The sequence below is a fragment of the Budorcas taxicolor genome, chromosome 10 (genome assembly GCF_023091745.1).
Source record: "Budorcas taxicolor isolate Tak-1 chromosome 10, Takin1.1, whole genome shotgun sequence".
In the NCBI taxonomy this organism is placed as follows: Eukaryota; Metazoa; Chordata; class Mammalia; order Artiodactyla; family Bovidae; genus Budorcas; species Budorcas taxicolor.
Window position 1 is genome coordinate 74,800,064 of NC_068919.1, and position 12,350 is coordinate 74,812,413.

General features: G+C 42.9%; 1 protein-coding gene across 4 annotated transcripts in view; it reads left to right on the top strand.

Annotated features, from left to right (window-relative positions):
- Window positions 1-12,350, top strand: part of MTHFD1 (methylenetetrahydrofolate dehydrogenase, cyclohydrolase and formyltetrahydrofolate synthetase 1) — a 61,791-nt gene that overhangs the window by 39,058 nt on the left and 10,383 nt on the right. For all 4 annotated transcript variants that reach the window (XR_008200014.1, XR_008200016.1, XR_008200015.1 and 1 more), the window contains 9 exons: window positions 357-464; window positions 597-671; window positions 3,157-3,259; window positions 5,124-5,200; window positions 5,814-5,954; window positions 7,437-7,505; window positions 7,762-7,873; window positions 7,967-8,106; window positions 10,569-10,610. Coding sequence is in view for 1 of the 4 variants with exons in the window: in XM_052647271.1 (XP_052503231.1) it covers window positions 357-464; window positions 597-671; window positions 3,157-3,259; window positions 5,124-5,200; window positions 5,814-5,954; window positions 7,437-7,505; window positions 7,762-7,873; window positions 7,967-8,106; window positions 10,569-10,610 (867 nt within the window). In the remaining 3 variants the exon portion in view is untranslated. The remainder of the gene's footprint in view (window positions 1-356; window positions 465-596; window positions 672-3,156; window positions 3,260-5,123; window positions 5,201-5,813; window positions 5,955-7,436; window positions 7,506-7,761; window positions 7,874-7,966; window positions 8,107-10,568; window positions 10,611-12,350) is intronic.

Genomic DNA, 12,350 nt, shown 5'->3' on the forward strand with positions numbered 1-12,350 from the left:
TGGCATGAGAGAGGGGAAAAGCAACATGCAGTGAATTCAAAGTGATAACCACAGAAGTGGGAACAGCATACGGGAATGGAGCTCCAGTGCACTCCTTGCTCACTGTTGAAAGCTCATGAGTGTGTCCTTTCTCACCCAGTGTCGCTGTTGATCCCAGGTCTCTTAGGGAAGGTCACAGTTCCCTCTGAGGACAGATAGTCATTTGCTCTCGAGGGCTGTTGGGTGTTTGCCCACTAGCTGTGCCCCCATCAGTTTTCCATTGGCTTTACCATAGGGATAGGTTTGGTCGTGATAGGTTGACTGTTGGAAAGATACAAAGAAGTTTTAAGACTGATGTGGCTTCCACCCTATTGTAGTTTAACCTCCACCTCACTGGTGACATCCATGCCATCACTGCAGCTAATAACCTTGTGGCCGCAGCCATCGATGCCCGTATGTTCCATGAAGAGACCCAGACAGACAAGGTAGGCTGCTCAGACTCCACAGACACTTGCAGAAGGTTTGAATTAATACTGGACCAGTGGGTGCTGATAATGCAGGTAGCAAGGCAATGGGGTTCTTTTCACTTAAAAACTCTTGCGCTCCTTTTCTTTAAGGCTCTTTTTAATCGTTTGGTGCCATCAGTAAATGGAGTGAGAAAGTTCTCTGATATCCAGATCCGGAGGTTGTGGGTAAGCCTTTTCCTTGTTCTTTTTTGTTATTATGCGAAATTAGGTGATTGATGTTCTCCTTTGAGTAGCCTATTTTGGACAGGTTCATTTAGTAATCATAAGATCATGATATACAAGTGGAGATTGGTGGCAGAAGTTATTTCTCATTTTTCTGTGAATTTCTAGTGAAAAAAGCAGAAATCTGACAGCCTACCCTCAGCTAAGAAAAAGAATGACACTTCCTTTACAGCATGGGTGTAGGAGTCAGGATGCCAGCATGGCAGCTTCTGGAGTTTCAGTACTTGCTCATCCCAGCATTGGGAGCTTAGCAAGATTATTACTTCTGTATTTTATTTGAATCTCTAATGCAAATATATAGTTATTAAACATACACTGTACTGTATGACCCAGAAATTCTACTTCTAGGTATTTACCCAAGAGAAATGCAAACTTTTATGTGTATTCATATAAAAACATGAATTTTTTTTAGCAGCTCTATTAATAATCTGCAAAATCTAGAAACAACCCAAATGGCCTTCAGTGAATGAATGGATAAACAAACTGGTACATCTGTACCATGAAAGAATGAATGAACTGATACAACAACTTGAATGAATCTCAATGAATCTCTTATGCTTTGTGGAAGAAAATGTCTCAAACAGTTGCATATTGTATGCTTGCATTTATTTATATGACATTCTCAAAAGACAAAGCTATAGTGATGGAGAATAGGTCAGTGGGTGCCAGCAGTTACGGGTCAGGGAACAGTGTGACTATAAAGGGGTAGCCCAAGGGAATTTTAAAAATGAAACTCGAAAGTATATTCCTGTGTTACTTTTACATATGAAAGAAATATTGTACATCTATAAATATTAGACTGCCTGGCACATTTGTAAGCATTCAGTAATTGGGATGTGCTGCCTTGTTATCAATAGTCGTTCTACTCACCTGACTTTTAATTTTTTGCAACTTATATTTTGGTGCTGTAAGAATAGTATACAAGCTCCTCTGTACCCAGATGCAGTAATTATTTGCATTTTGCCCTTGCATTTGATATTGCTTAGCTTCTCTTGTTTTCACACCTCCCAAAAAATACTATGCAGAAGGTAAATCAGCTGCTACCCTGTTATGTCAAAGAATTGTGTTCTGCAAGTATGGTGGAAAGAGCAAGCAACTGATCTTAGCCTTCGTTGGTGGAACTTTCTGTCAATGTGTGGGGAGGGGCTGGACTCAGTGTTTAAATGATCCTTTAAAAAGCTCTAGGGTTTGAAAACGAGGGATTTGTCCATGGCCACAGAACCGCTCGACAGGTTAGAACTAGAACATTGGTCCCCTGTTTCCTGGTTGCCAAACTTTCTTGAACTTCGTTATCTCAGTCTAACCCCTTAGCTTAGTCAAGAGTTGGTTGTCAGGACTTCCCTGGTGGTCCAGTGGCTAAGACTCCATACTTCCAAGGCAGGGGATTTGGGTTCAATGCCTGGTCAGGGAACTAGATCCCACTTGCTGCAACCAAGAGTTTGCATACTGCAACCAAAGATGCCACAATGAAGATCAAAGATCCTGCATGCCACAGCTAAGACCCAATGCAACCAAATAAATAAGAGTGGATTATCAACAGCAGATTCTCAACTTAGTGACTGAGGGTTTTGCTGACCTCTGTAAACAATATCATATTCCAGGCTTGTGAGGCTGTTTGACAAGCCGGTGAGCACCAACTCTGAAAACACACCTGAGGTTTGAAAACAAAGTCCTGTTGGCATAGGAAGGAAACTATGGGAGGAGTAGGGCTTGCTGGGGCCACTCAGCTTTACTAAGAGTTATGAGAAAAGGAGAGTATGTTTTAAAGGAATTTTCCATTTCAGGATGTGACCACGGTACACAATGTAAATAGACAAATTTCCAAGTTCCATGGGGAGGAAGAGACAAAGGTTTCTTGTGCCTTTTGAAACAGTAAGAAGGCAGTAAACAATAGGGCTACTTCAAAAGCATGTACTGTGCTAGAGCGATGTCTTTTCTTTTCCTCTGCATTGAAAAGACTATTTATGCCTTTATATATTTCAAAAGATTAGCATATTATTATTTTAAAAAAACATTAAAAGTGATTTCCATTGATTTTTATTGATTGTTACTTGTTTTGGCCATTTCTGATTTTGCATTTGACTTGGGCTTCTCAGTTGTTTGATTGAAAAAGCTTTGCACTTCTTTTCAATATGTTTGCATATGGTGAATTAATATGACATGTTTTGGTCACTGTGCTTACATAAGGCTTTGGTTTAGGGAAATGCCTCTGGTGTTCAGTCATAGGGACAAATGTGTTACTAATGCCTTGGTACATGTGTGAGTGGTATTAATAAAGATTTAGCTAAAGGGATCATAATTTGCCCTTCTGAATTTAACATGGTTTATATTTCCTAGAGGGGACCCTACCTGGAGCTAGGAATAAAAATCTTTTTTTTAATTTTATTTGCTTTGCTTTGTCTTATTTTTAATTTTTTTATCTCTTCAGAGGCTAGGCATTGAAAAGACTGACCCTGCCACACTGACAGATGAAGAGATAAACAGATTTGCAAGATTGGACATTGATCCAGAAACTATTACTTGGCAAAGAGGTACCAGAGCAGGGCGTACGCCCCGTTGGTTCAGCTATGCTGCACACCCCATGCCCTCCCTAAAAGGCGGTAAAACGGGAGGTCCAGAGCTTGGGTGTTCTTGTGCTCATGGTTAAGGGCTGACCAAGATGGCAACTTACTCCTCTTGCTGGCCACCCCTACCGGTCTCTCTCCTTATTAGCTGTAATCAAACCTCCTTTTGTTTGGTCAGTTGGACATTTTGCTGGCTCTTCAGTGTTCATTGGTGTGAGGGTGGTTTTAAGGAAGTTCATGTATAAACCAGAAGTAACATTTTTGCAAGTTTCATTTTATACAGCAAGTTTCCATGTCATGAAGTAGAGAAGTAATGTTTAATCACTTCTTGAATCATGTTGCCCTTTATTCTTAGAATTCTTGTTTGGCATAAGTGACTTGATTTTTCTTGTAGCTCTGGAGTTTGCCAACTCATTTATACCTCATTTTGTTAAACTCTCTTTTAACAAAGTGGGTAGCCTTGAAGGTCTGAACATTTAGCAAGTTGATGAGTGAGTTGCCTGGTTTCCCTGCCATATGTTGCCTTTCTTTATATCAGCCAGCATGGCTTAGTTTTTTATTTTGTACCAACAGTGCATCCATCCAAACTCTATCACTGCTGAGAAGGAATTTTTATCCAGGTGCACAGAATGCAGCTAACAAGTAATTTACTGGCTGTTTTTTTAATTGTCATTGGCTCAATAACTGTGCTAGCTAATGGCATTTCTAAGGTAACTCTCTTAACATCTAAAACTACTGATATTTCTCTTTCTTTGTTTCAGTAGCTTTAACCCTATGTATAATACTTTGGGAGGAATAAAGATCCAGTTTGAAAATTTGGTATCTCCTTCACTTTTCCTTCGCTTTCTTTGTAATTTCATGCTTTCTGAGAAGGTAGAAATAGACAAGGGAAAAAATAGATCATACCCATTGGCTGTTTTCTACATAGAAATTAGATACAGGGAACTTGACACTATTAAAAAAAAAAAGGATAAGCTCCAACAACTCATGACATCCTTCACTGTCAGAAAGGGGTTGTGTGTGTGTCTCCAAGTGCTGTACAAGACACTGCTTTTAGTGTTTAAATATGGTATTATGGGAAAAAATTGAGCATGTTATCAAGTACCTTAAAAATGCCTCTCCTCTGATCCACCCTAAAAGTATGAACTGGTTTGCCACTGTTGTTCATTTTGTGTTTTGTTGCTATTTTTGGCATGTCATACAAAAAACAAAATTGGGAATACATTAAAATGTTCACCATAGTTAGACCTAGGCGGTGGGATTAAGAATAGTTAGTAGGTTGATCTAAGCCATGTTTTCCAAGGGTATGCAATTGGATCGATGTTGTGTCATCAGAATGGAAACTATTCCATCTACACATACTAAGAAAAGAGCAGGTGTGTCACCCAGCCTGCTTCAGAAGGCCTTGCCCTTGCCCTGTGTTTATGGCCCTTGTGGTTCTCAGGGTTGTGTAAAATCAGCGAGTCATCCCATGGAACAGCACAAACCTTGGCCTTTTGAAACAGTGACCTGCTCTGTTTTCTTTGGAATTTGGAATATGCTTTGAAACAGAGTCCAGATTTCTAGTTATTAATAATTGTTTGAATTCTCTAGAAAGCATAGACACAGCCACTCTACAATCCTGTCCTTGATTACTGCACATTAACAGTACATGAACATCATTTCTAAACTTGAACCCATATTCTAGCTTTACCATAAAATTTGAAATCAAATAGTCATTAAGTTAGATTTGTTGCTTTACAATTCTGCGAGTTCCTTTAACTCTATGGTCCTTTTTCCTTTCTGTTGTGCCTACTGTATCTTTCTTCTGCGTCTTCCCTTTCTCCTGTAGTGCTGGATACCAATGATAGATTCCTGAGGAAGATCACGATCGGACAGGCTCCAACGGAGAAGGGGCACTCACGGACGGTAACTGTTCCTTTCTAAGTAGATCAGTTCATGGGGACTGGGTCCTTGCTGCTTCTCTCCTCCTCCGTCCTTTCCCGATCGATTGATTCTGCTGGGTGTTGTTCCGCCTTCTTCCTTTTAAAGTGGGAGCGAGTAGGTGTGTGGCATTGAGCGCTCTTGACAGCTTTTGCAGTAAATCCCATGTGTCACCTGTGTATTTCCCCCTAGCATTTTCTCCTAGAGGTGGAGAGCCCCCAGTGAATATCCTTGCACACAAACTGATTAAAATTGTTTCTTTTTTGTGGCCGTCTTACAGTACGTTTCTTTAGTGTGAGAGCTTCCGTGTCAGTCCTTGTATATTAGGGAAACCATAATCACATAAGCACAAGCTGCCTCCAGAGGGATTGTTGGTCCTTCTAGGACTTTTATTTCTAAAAAATGTCTATTCAAAGTCTTGGAATATTTAATTACAAACTTTTTTGCTCTTAGGGGATTATTTATTTTCATCAAGTTCTTCATATGCTGTTCTTTTATTCTGTCCTTTTAAGTTATTTGTTTAAGCCTACGATGTAAAAGAATCCACGCTTCTGGGTTTAACACAGTTTTCCTTATTGTGTCTTTTCCCTGCCAACAGGCTCAGTTTGATATCTCTGTGGCCAGTGAAATCATGGCTGTCCTGGCTCTCACCAGTTCTCTAGAAGACATGAGAGAGAGACTGGGCAAAATGGTGGTGGCGTCCAGCAAGAAAGGGGAGCCCATCAGTACTGAGGATCTGGTGGGTCCCGGGGTGATTCCTCTGGGTCTGTATTCCCAGCCTCTCTCAGCAGCTACCGATAACACAAACTATGGTGTAGTTAAGATACTGCAGTTAACTAATGAAGTCATGTGATCTTTTTACTTAGTAAATAAATATGAAGTTCATAAAAAACACTTCCACAGAGAGTGACAGGCAGTATGCTCCAGTAACAGACCACAGTTTTCAGGTGGCTTGAGCATTTATATTCAACCTGTGAATATTTCCAAGAGAGGGTGTCTGACTTCAGTTTCAGAGAGCATCAACAGTCCCAAGTCTAAGTGCCTTAGAGCTGAGCTTAGAGTCCCACCCCGGCCCCTCCCCGCAACAGGCCTCCTTGCACAGAGACCTCCCATCATGAGGCTCGTTGGCCCCATATCCACACTGATGACCATATTGGAAACAGCTCAACCAGGTCTTCTAATGATCCTACTTGGCTACTTGTCCACGTCAGGATTATTTCTGAACTGTCTACATGGTAATATGAAGTTGGAAATGAGATAATCTCTAGATTAATTTTTAAAAAGCCTATTTGTGTTGACACACACCAGAATGGTTGGTCTACAATTAGTGGTATGTCAGATGAATTCAGAAAAAGGGGGAAATACTAATTTTTTTGTTTTCACAGTTTCTGTATGTAAGAACAAAAACTGCTTTAAATTTTTACACCAAACCAGAAACCTAGAAATTCATGGAAATTGAAATCTATAGCTTTATCTTACATTGATAACAGTTTGTTCCTCCATGGTTGGATGGCTTAAAAGAGGGTCCTGATATATAAGAGTTGATGTTGAACTCCTGGGTAAATTTCAGTTTAAGGTACAGGATGTGCATGCATGCTAAGTCGCTTCAGTCATGTCCAACTCTTTGCAACCCTATGGGCTGTAGCCCATCAGACTCCTCTGTCCATGGGATTCTCCAGGCAAGAAGACTGGAGTGGGTTACCATGCCCTTCTCCAGGGTACCTTCCCAACCCAGGGATCAAACCCGTGTCTCCTGTAGCTCCAGCATTGCAGGTAGATTTTTTTTTTTTACCGCTGAGCCACAGGAGAAGCCCCATGTTAAATTTGGAGACGCCCCAAGACACACATGTTAAATTTGGTTTACAGCCATTTCGGTCCAGACACCACAGAGTTACCTATACTTCAGTACTCTAGGAACTAGTGTTTTCATGCTGTCTAAAATGGATTCCCCACATGGATCAGTAACCAGAGCTTCACTGAGAGGCTTGTTTCCAGGATTACATATTTTTCGAGAACTTACATATGAATGTCATTTTCATTCTCTATTCTCCTTTAAGGTAATTGGTAGCTTATAAGTACATGAATGACTGGTCTAGTTTAGGTAAAAATAATCATTAGTCCAAGATGGCCAAAAATGGAAGACCTAAGAATGCTGAATTTTGGCTTCAAAAGGGAGGTTTTTTCCTGGTGGGAATTAATCGTTCGTGCCTTTGTTTTGTAGGGAGTGAGTGGAGCATTGACGGTCCTTATGAAGGACGCCATCAAGCCCAATCTCATGCAGACATTAGAGGTGAGCAGAGTGACTCCCGCCGTCCTGGACTGGTTGGAAAGCACAGTGTCCCTAGAGAGACACTTCTTTTCCTGATTGTCTCATTATTCCCATTCTTCTCACAGTTATGTCTGGGACTTCACTGAAATATAAAAAGAGGTGGCTTCATACTTGCCCTTCTTCTTTTGGATGCCAACTGATTTTGGTTCCCCTTGACCGAATGATCCCTTTTGAAGCAGGATTGGCAGCTTCGCTCACGATGTCTTGATTTCCACAGGGCACTCCAGTGTTTGTTCATGCTGGGCCGTTTGCCAATATCGCACACGGGAATTCCTCCATCATTGCAGACAGGATTGCACTCAAGCTTGTCGGTCCCAAAGGGTTTGTAGGCAAGTACTTTTGCAAAATCAGTGATAGACCATTTTTCTTTCAGCATCAAGGGAGTTGGGGTAGCATTTTTACAGTTGCTTTTCTGCTTACAGTGACTGAAGCAGGATTCGGAGCAGACATTGGAATGGAAAAGTTCTTCAACATCAAATGCCGGTATTCTGGTCTCCGCCCACACGTGGTGGTGCTTGTCGCCACTGTCAGGGCTCTGAAAATGCACGGAGGTGGCCCCACGGTGAGAATCAGGGATTCGAAGGGTCTGATTCTCAGACGTGTTCTGAAGGCTAAAGGGAAGCTGATGACTTCTGCCTGTTCCTTCATTAAGCTGCTCTTACCCTTATGGTTATTAGGGTACCAAAGCAGGGCACGTCCAGATGGCTCTCGTGCTGGCCGTCTCATCACTCACAGGTAGTCCCAGCTCTTGGAGAGGGCCAAGTTCGGCCTCGTGGCCTACCTTTCTGAGGAAAACACCTGATGATATCCAAACCCCCTCCAAGGACATGTGCTTGGCTATATTTACCGAAAAACTCCTTTCTGTTAGGACTGTTCTTTTTACATCTGAGTCCCATTCCCTCTAATGGTGCTGCTGGCAGCTAGCCAGCCAAACCATTTAGCTTGAGATGGAGGTCAGCATGCCAGGCAGGACTGATAACAGCCTGGGCTGGGGAGAAGAGGAGGAGAAGGGCAGGTATGCTGGGACTCCCTCCAGTGATGGGGAAAACAGGTGAGCACGGTTTTCCTTCGGCTGTCCTGAAACTGTGCTTTCCTCTATTCACACTGCTTAGAAATTGTACTTTTTGCTCTGTTATCAGGCTTCCCAGGTGGCTCAGGCGGTAAAGAATCCACCTGAAAACCAGGAGACCCAGTTTGATCCCTGGATCGGGACGAATACCTGGAGAAGGGAATGGCAGCCCACTCCAGTATTCTTGCCTGGAGAATCCCACGGACAGAGGAGCCCGGTGGGCTACAGTTTGTGGGGTAGCAAAGAGTCGGACACGACTGAATGCCTAACACTATCACTGTTGTAACCTTTTCTTCAGCATGTACATGTGAAGATGCGGCTCTCTTTTTCAGGAATTAGTTGATGAAGTATTTAAATTCCTATCCTCTGGGAGCTGGTCTTGTAGCTTGAGCAGTAAGACCTCCCTCACCTGCAGAAGAAAATCATTGTTTCTTAGTGTAGTGATCAGGGCTTTTCCTGATAGAGCAGTTCTCAAGAATGTTGGCCTCAGACCTTCCTGACACACTTACAATTATTAAAGGCCTAAAAGAACTTATGTTTAGGTGAGTTGTGTCTATTGATATTTACCAAAGTAGGAATTAAATTTTAGCACAAATATTAACATAATTAAATGCTTACATAAATACTTTTTTTAAGTTACTCTATTTTCCAGAACAACATTTGGGCATTGTATGTTTTTCAGATCTCTTCAGTGTTTGGCTTAATCAAAGACTGCTGGATTCTCATCTTCAGCATTTGATCTGTTGTGATGTCACATAATCTGTGGGCAAATCTGTTGTAGACTTCCTGAGGGAATGAGAGTGAAAGAGCCATAATATCTTAGGGTTATGGAAGTAGTCCTGACCTCTTGGACCCCGGGAAAGGTTTAGGTCCCCACTAAGGGGAGAACCACCACCACCACAGCCCAGCACACCTCTCTGGTCCTCCGCGTCCTGTGGCCCTCCTAACCCAGGACGTCCCTTTCTGCTGGGCTGCAGGACGGACTCCCTTTCTCTTCCTCATCATAAGCAGCGTTTCTGCTTTTCCATCCCCTCACTCATCCTCACTCCATTGCGCCTCCCTTCCTCCTGATCTCACGGTCTGAGGAATCATGTGGGTGTGGCACCTGGCCGCACCGAGAGAAGAGCTTTGCACACAGCTCTGTCAAGAGGCTGGCCCGCTGCTCCTGTACCTCCTGGAGCCACGTGAGGCCCAGAGCGTGGGATCAGGTCCCAGCTTCGTGCCCCGCCTCTCTGAGGCCCCTTTTGGAGTTGGACCACCGTGATGTCTCTGAGGAAAGGGAGCAGAGCACTCGGAAGGTTTCTTAGTCCATTGCCCAGCGGGGTCCCTGGGACCGGCGCCTGCACCCTCACACACTTCCCTGTGCATACAGTGGGTCCCACCAGGTACCTCTGTAACCGTAGAGGAAGAAAATCCTTGTGTGTTGTTTCCCTTTTGTTTGTACTGCTCACGTGCCCCAGTTCAGCCCCCACGCACCAAGTTCAGCTCCACAAGGTGTGGGCTGGCTTGGTGGACCAGCTCCTGAATACATTGCTGGGCGCATCTCAGACTCCACAGCGGACGTCTCAGGGTGGCTCTTGCAGGGCTGACAGCTGCCTTTTTCCCTATACTCAGCTCTACTTCCACCCCCGCTGCTGTGTGCTTCACTCACAGGGAAACACATCACTTCCCCCGCCCGCCTTCATAGATTCGTCCCTTCTCTCTTTAATTCAGTTCATGAAGGTCTCCCACCCTGCTCACAACAGTGACTTTTGTTTTGTGCTGTAGTTTTGGTCATTTGCTCTAAATCCTTATGGCACGAAATCGCTTTCTACTGCTGTATATCCTCCACCTCACCCCCAAGCCCCCACCCCAAGGATGCAGCTTCTGGCTTTGAACAGATGGCAAAGCACCGTTAGAAGCTAAAATTTTACTGTAAGTAAAAATGCCTCTGATTTTGCTTCTTTATCTTCCAGGTTACTGCTGGACTTCCGCTTCCCAAGGCCTACATAGAGGAGGTAACTTCAGTTGCTTCTCACCGTTTGTCCTAGGGTGCACCACGTTCCGAATCAGCATTTCTCAGCCTGGCATATCTGGAAATGAGTGGGCTGTCATATGACCCAGGGCTGTTCCTGGGAGCAAGGGGCCCATAATGTGCTGAACAACTGTACTAAATGAAACAGGGAAGAAATGCCTCATAAAACAGTTGCCCACATAGGATATCGGTAAAACCACTCCCCTAGACCAGTGGTTGATTCTCAACCAGAAGCAGTTCTCCATCCTAGGATATTTGGGAGTGTCTAGAGACATTTATTTTTGATTGTTACAACTGGAGGTGGGGAGTGCTACTGGCATTCAGAGCATAGAGGCCAGGGTTGCTGCTAAAGAGGGGTGCTATGATTCGTAGGATACCCCCCCACTACAAAGAAATAAGGAACCATGCACTCATCTAGTGGAAGTTTCCTTGTCTTCCCTGCATTGGCCGGTTGATTCGCAAATGCCATTCAAATCAGAGGCAAGTAGGGGGATTTTCTCAAATGCTTTTTTCTCTGCAGATTTAAATTCATAGTCAAGGGCCAAGATAGGATCAGCACCCTGGTTATTTTCCTAAGCAAGGTTTTCATAAACTGATACAGTTTATAGCAGTAAGCAGGGGCTCTAAGAATTGTGAGCATACAGCTTCTCATGATCGTATCATTTACCATCGAGAAGCATCTTCTGGCGCCAGTTTGGGGTGGTCTTGAGAGAGGTGGGGGCACCATGTGAGATGGTAAGGTCAGCGGCTATCACCGTTGATTCAAGTGCTCTGCCTTTTTTGGAGGCTTTTAAATTGTCAGACAGTACAGGGTCACTTTTCAGCCCCCAAATGAAGTAATTCAAAAGCAGCTAGCAAAGCATTGCTGGTGCCTTCAGCCTGCCTGTCTTCTGAGTTATGATTTGCCTTTTATGGTCATTTGTGTGATTCATGCGTAGGAGGGGAATTCACAGTTCTGGCCCTCCTGCCACCCCGCAGCCTTTCCTGTGTCTAATTAGAGTGACTGCCCCTCACTGGCCCAGCTGGTGTCTTCATTTAAGAAATTCGCCTTATTTAAAACTGTTCTCAATCAGTCTTACATATTAATTGGTTTTCATGTGACTAGAGGTAAAGAATTAGCTGTGCTCTTTAGAATGTCAACTAAATTCTAATCTCAGTTTTCAATGATTAAAGGGAAAAAAACATAAATCATGTTTATAATGATCTCAGTTGTTTTGTGCTTGTATCTTACCTTTTCTCCCATGGTTTTATGGAGTAAAAACCAAGCACTACTACTGCTGGGTTTTATCCATGATCTTGGGTACATATTTGTATACGAGACCATGATATTTTCATTGTTAAAATACTCAATGTATTTTAAGCTTATATAATAACATACACTTTGTAAAAAAAAATTAAGATTATAATATATATGACATGAGTCCCCTGTTTAGTGTATCTCTCTCAACATTTAAAATTTCCTGCATTTGCACATGTATTTTTGTATTTGTCCAAAAATAGCATTCATTAAGCTCTTCATAGTTTCACAGTTTTAGTACATCTTTGAGAGGTTCTGTGCTAATACAGATTATCTCACTTTTCTGACATGTGCATGATACATATTTATTGAGTGTGTATATCATAATTCACTGGCTCAGTCCCCTGTTGGAGGAGGTGTGTGTTGTTTGCAGTCTTATGCTGCAAGCAGTGCTCCAGGAAGCATATTTTGAAATGTTTTCTTAAT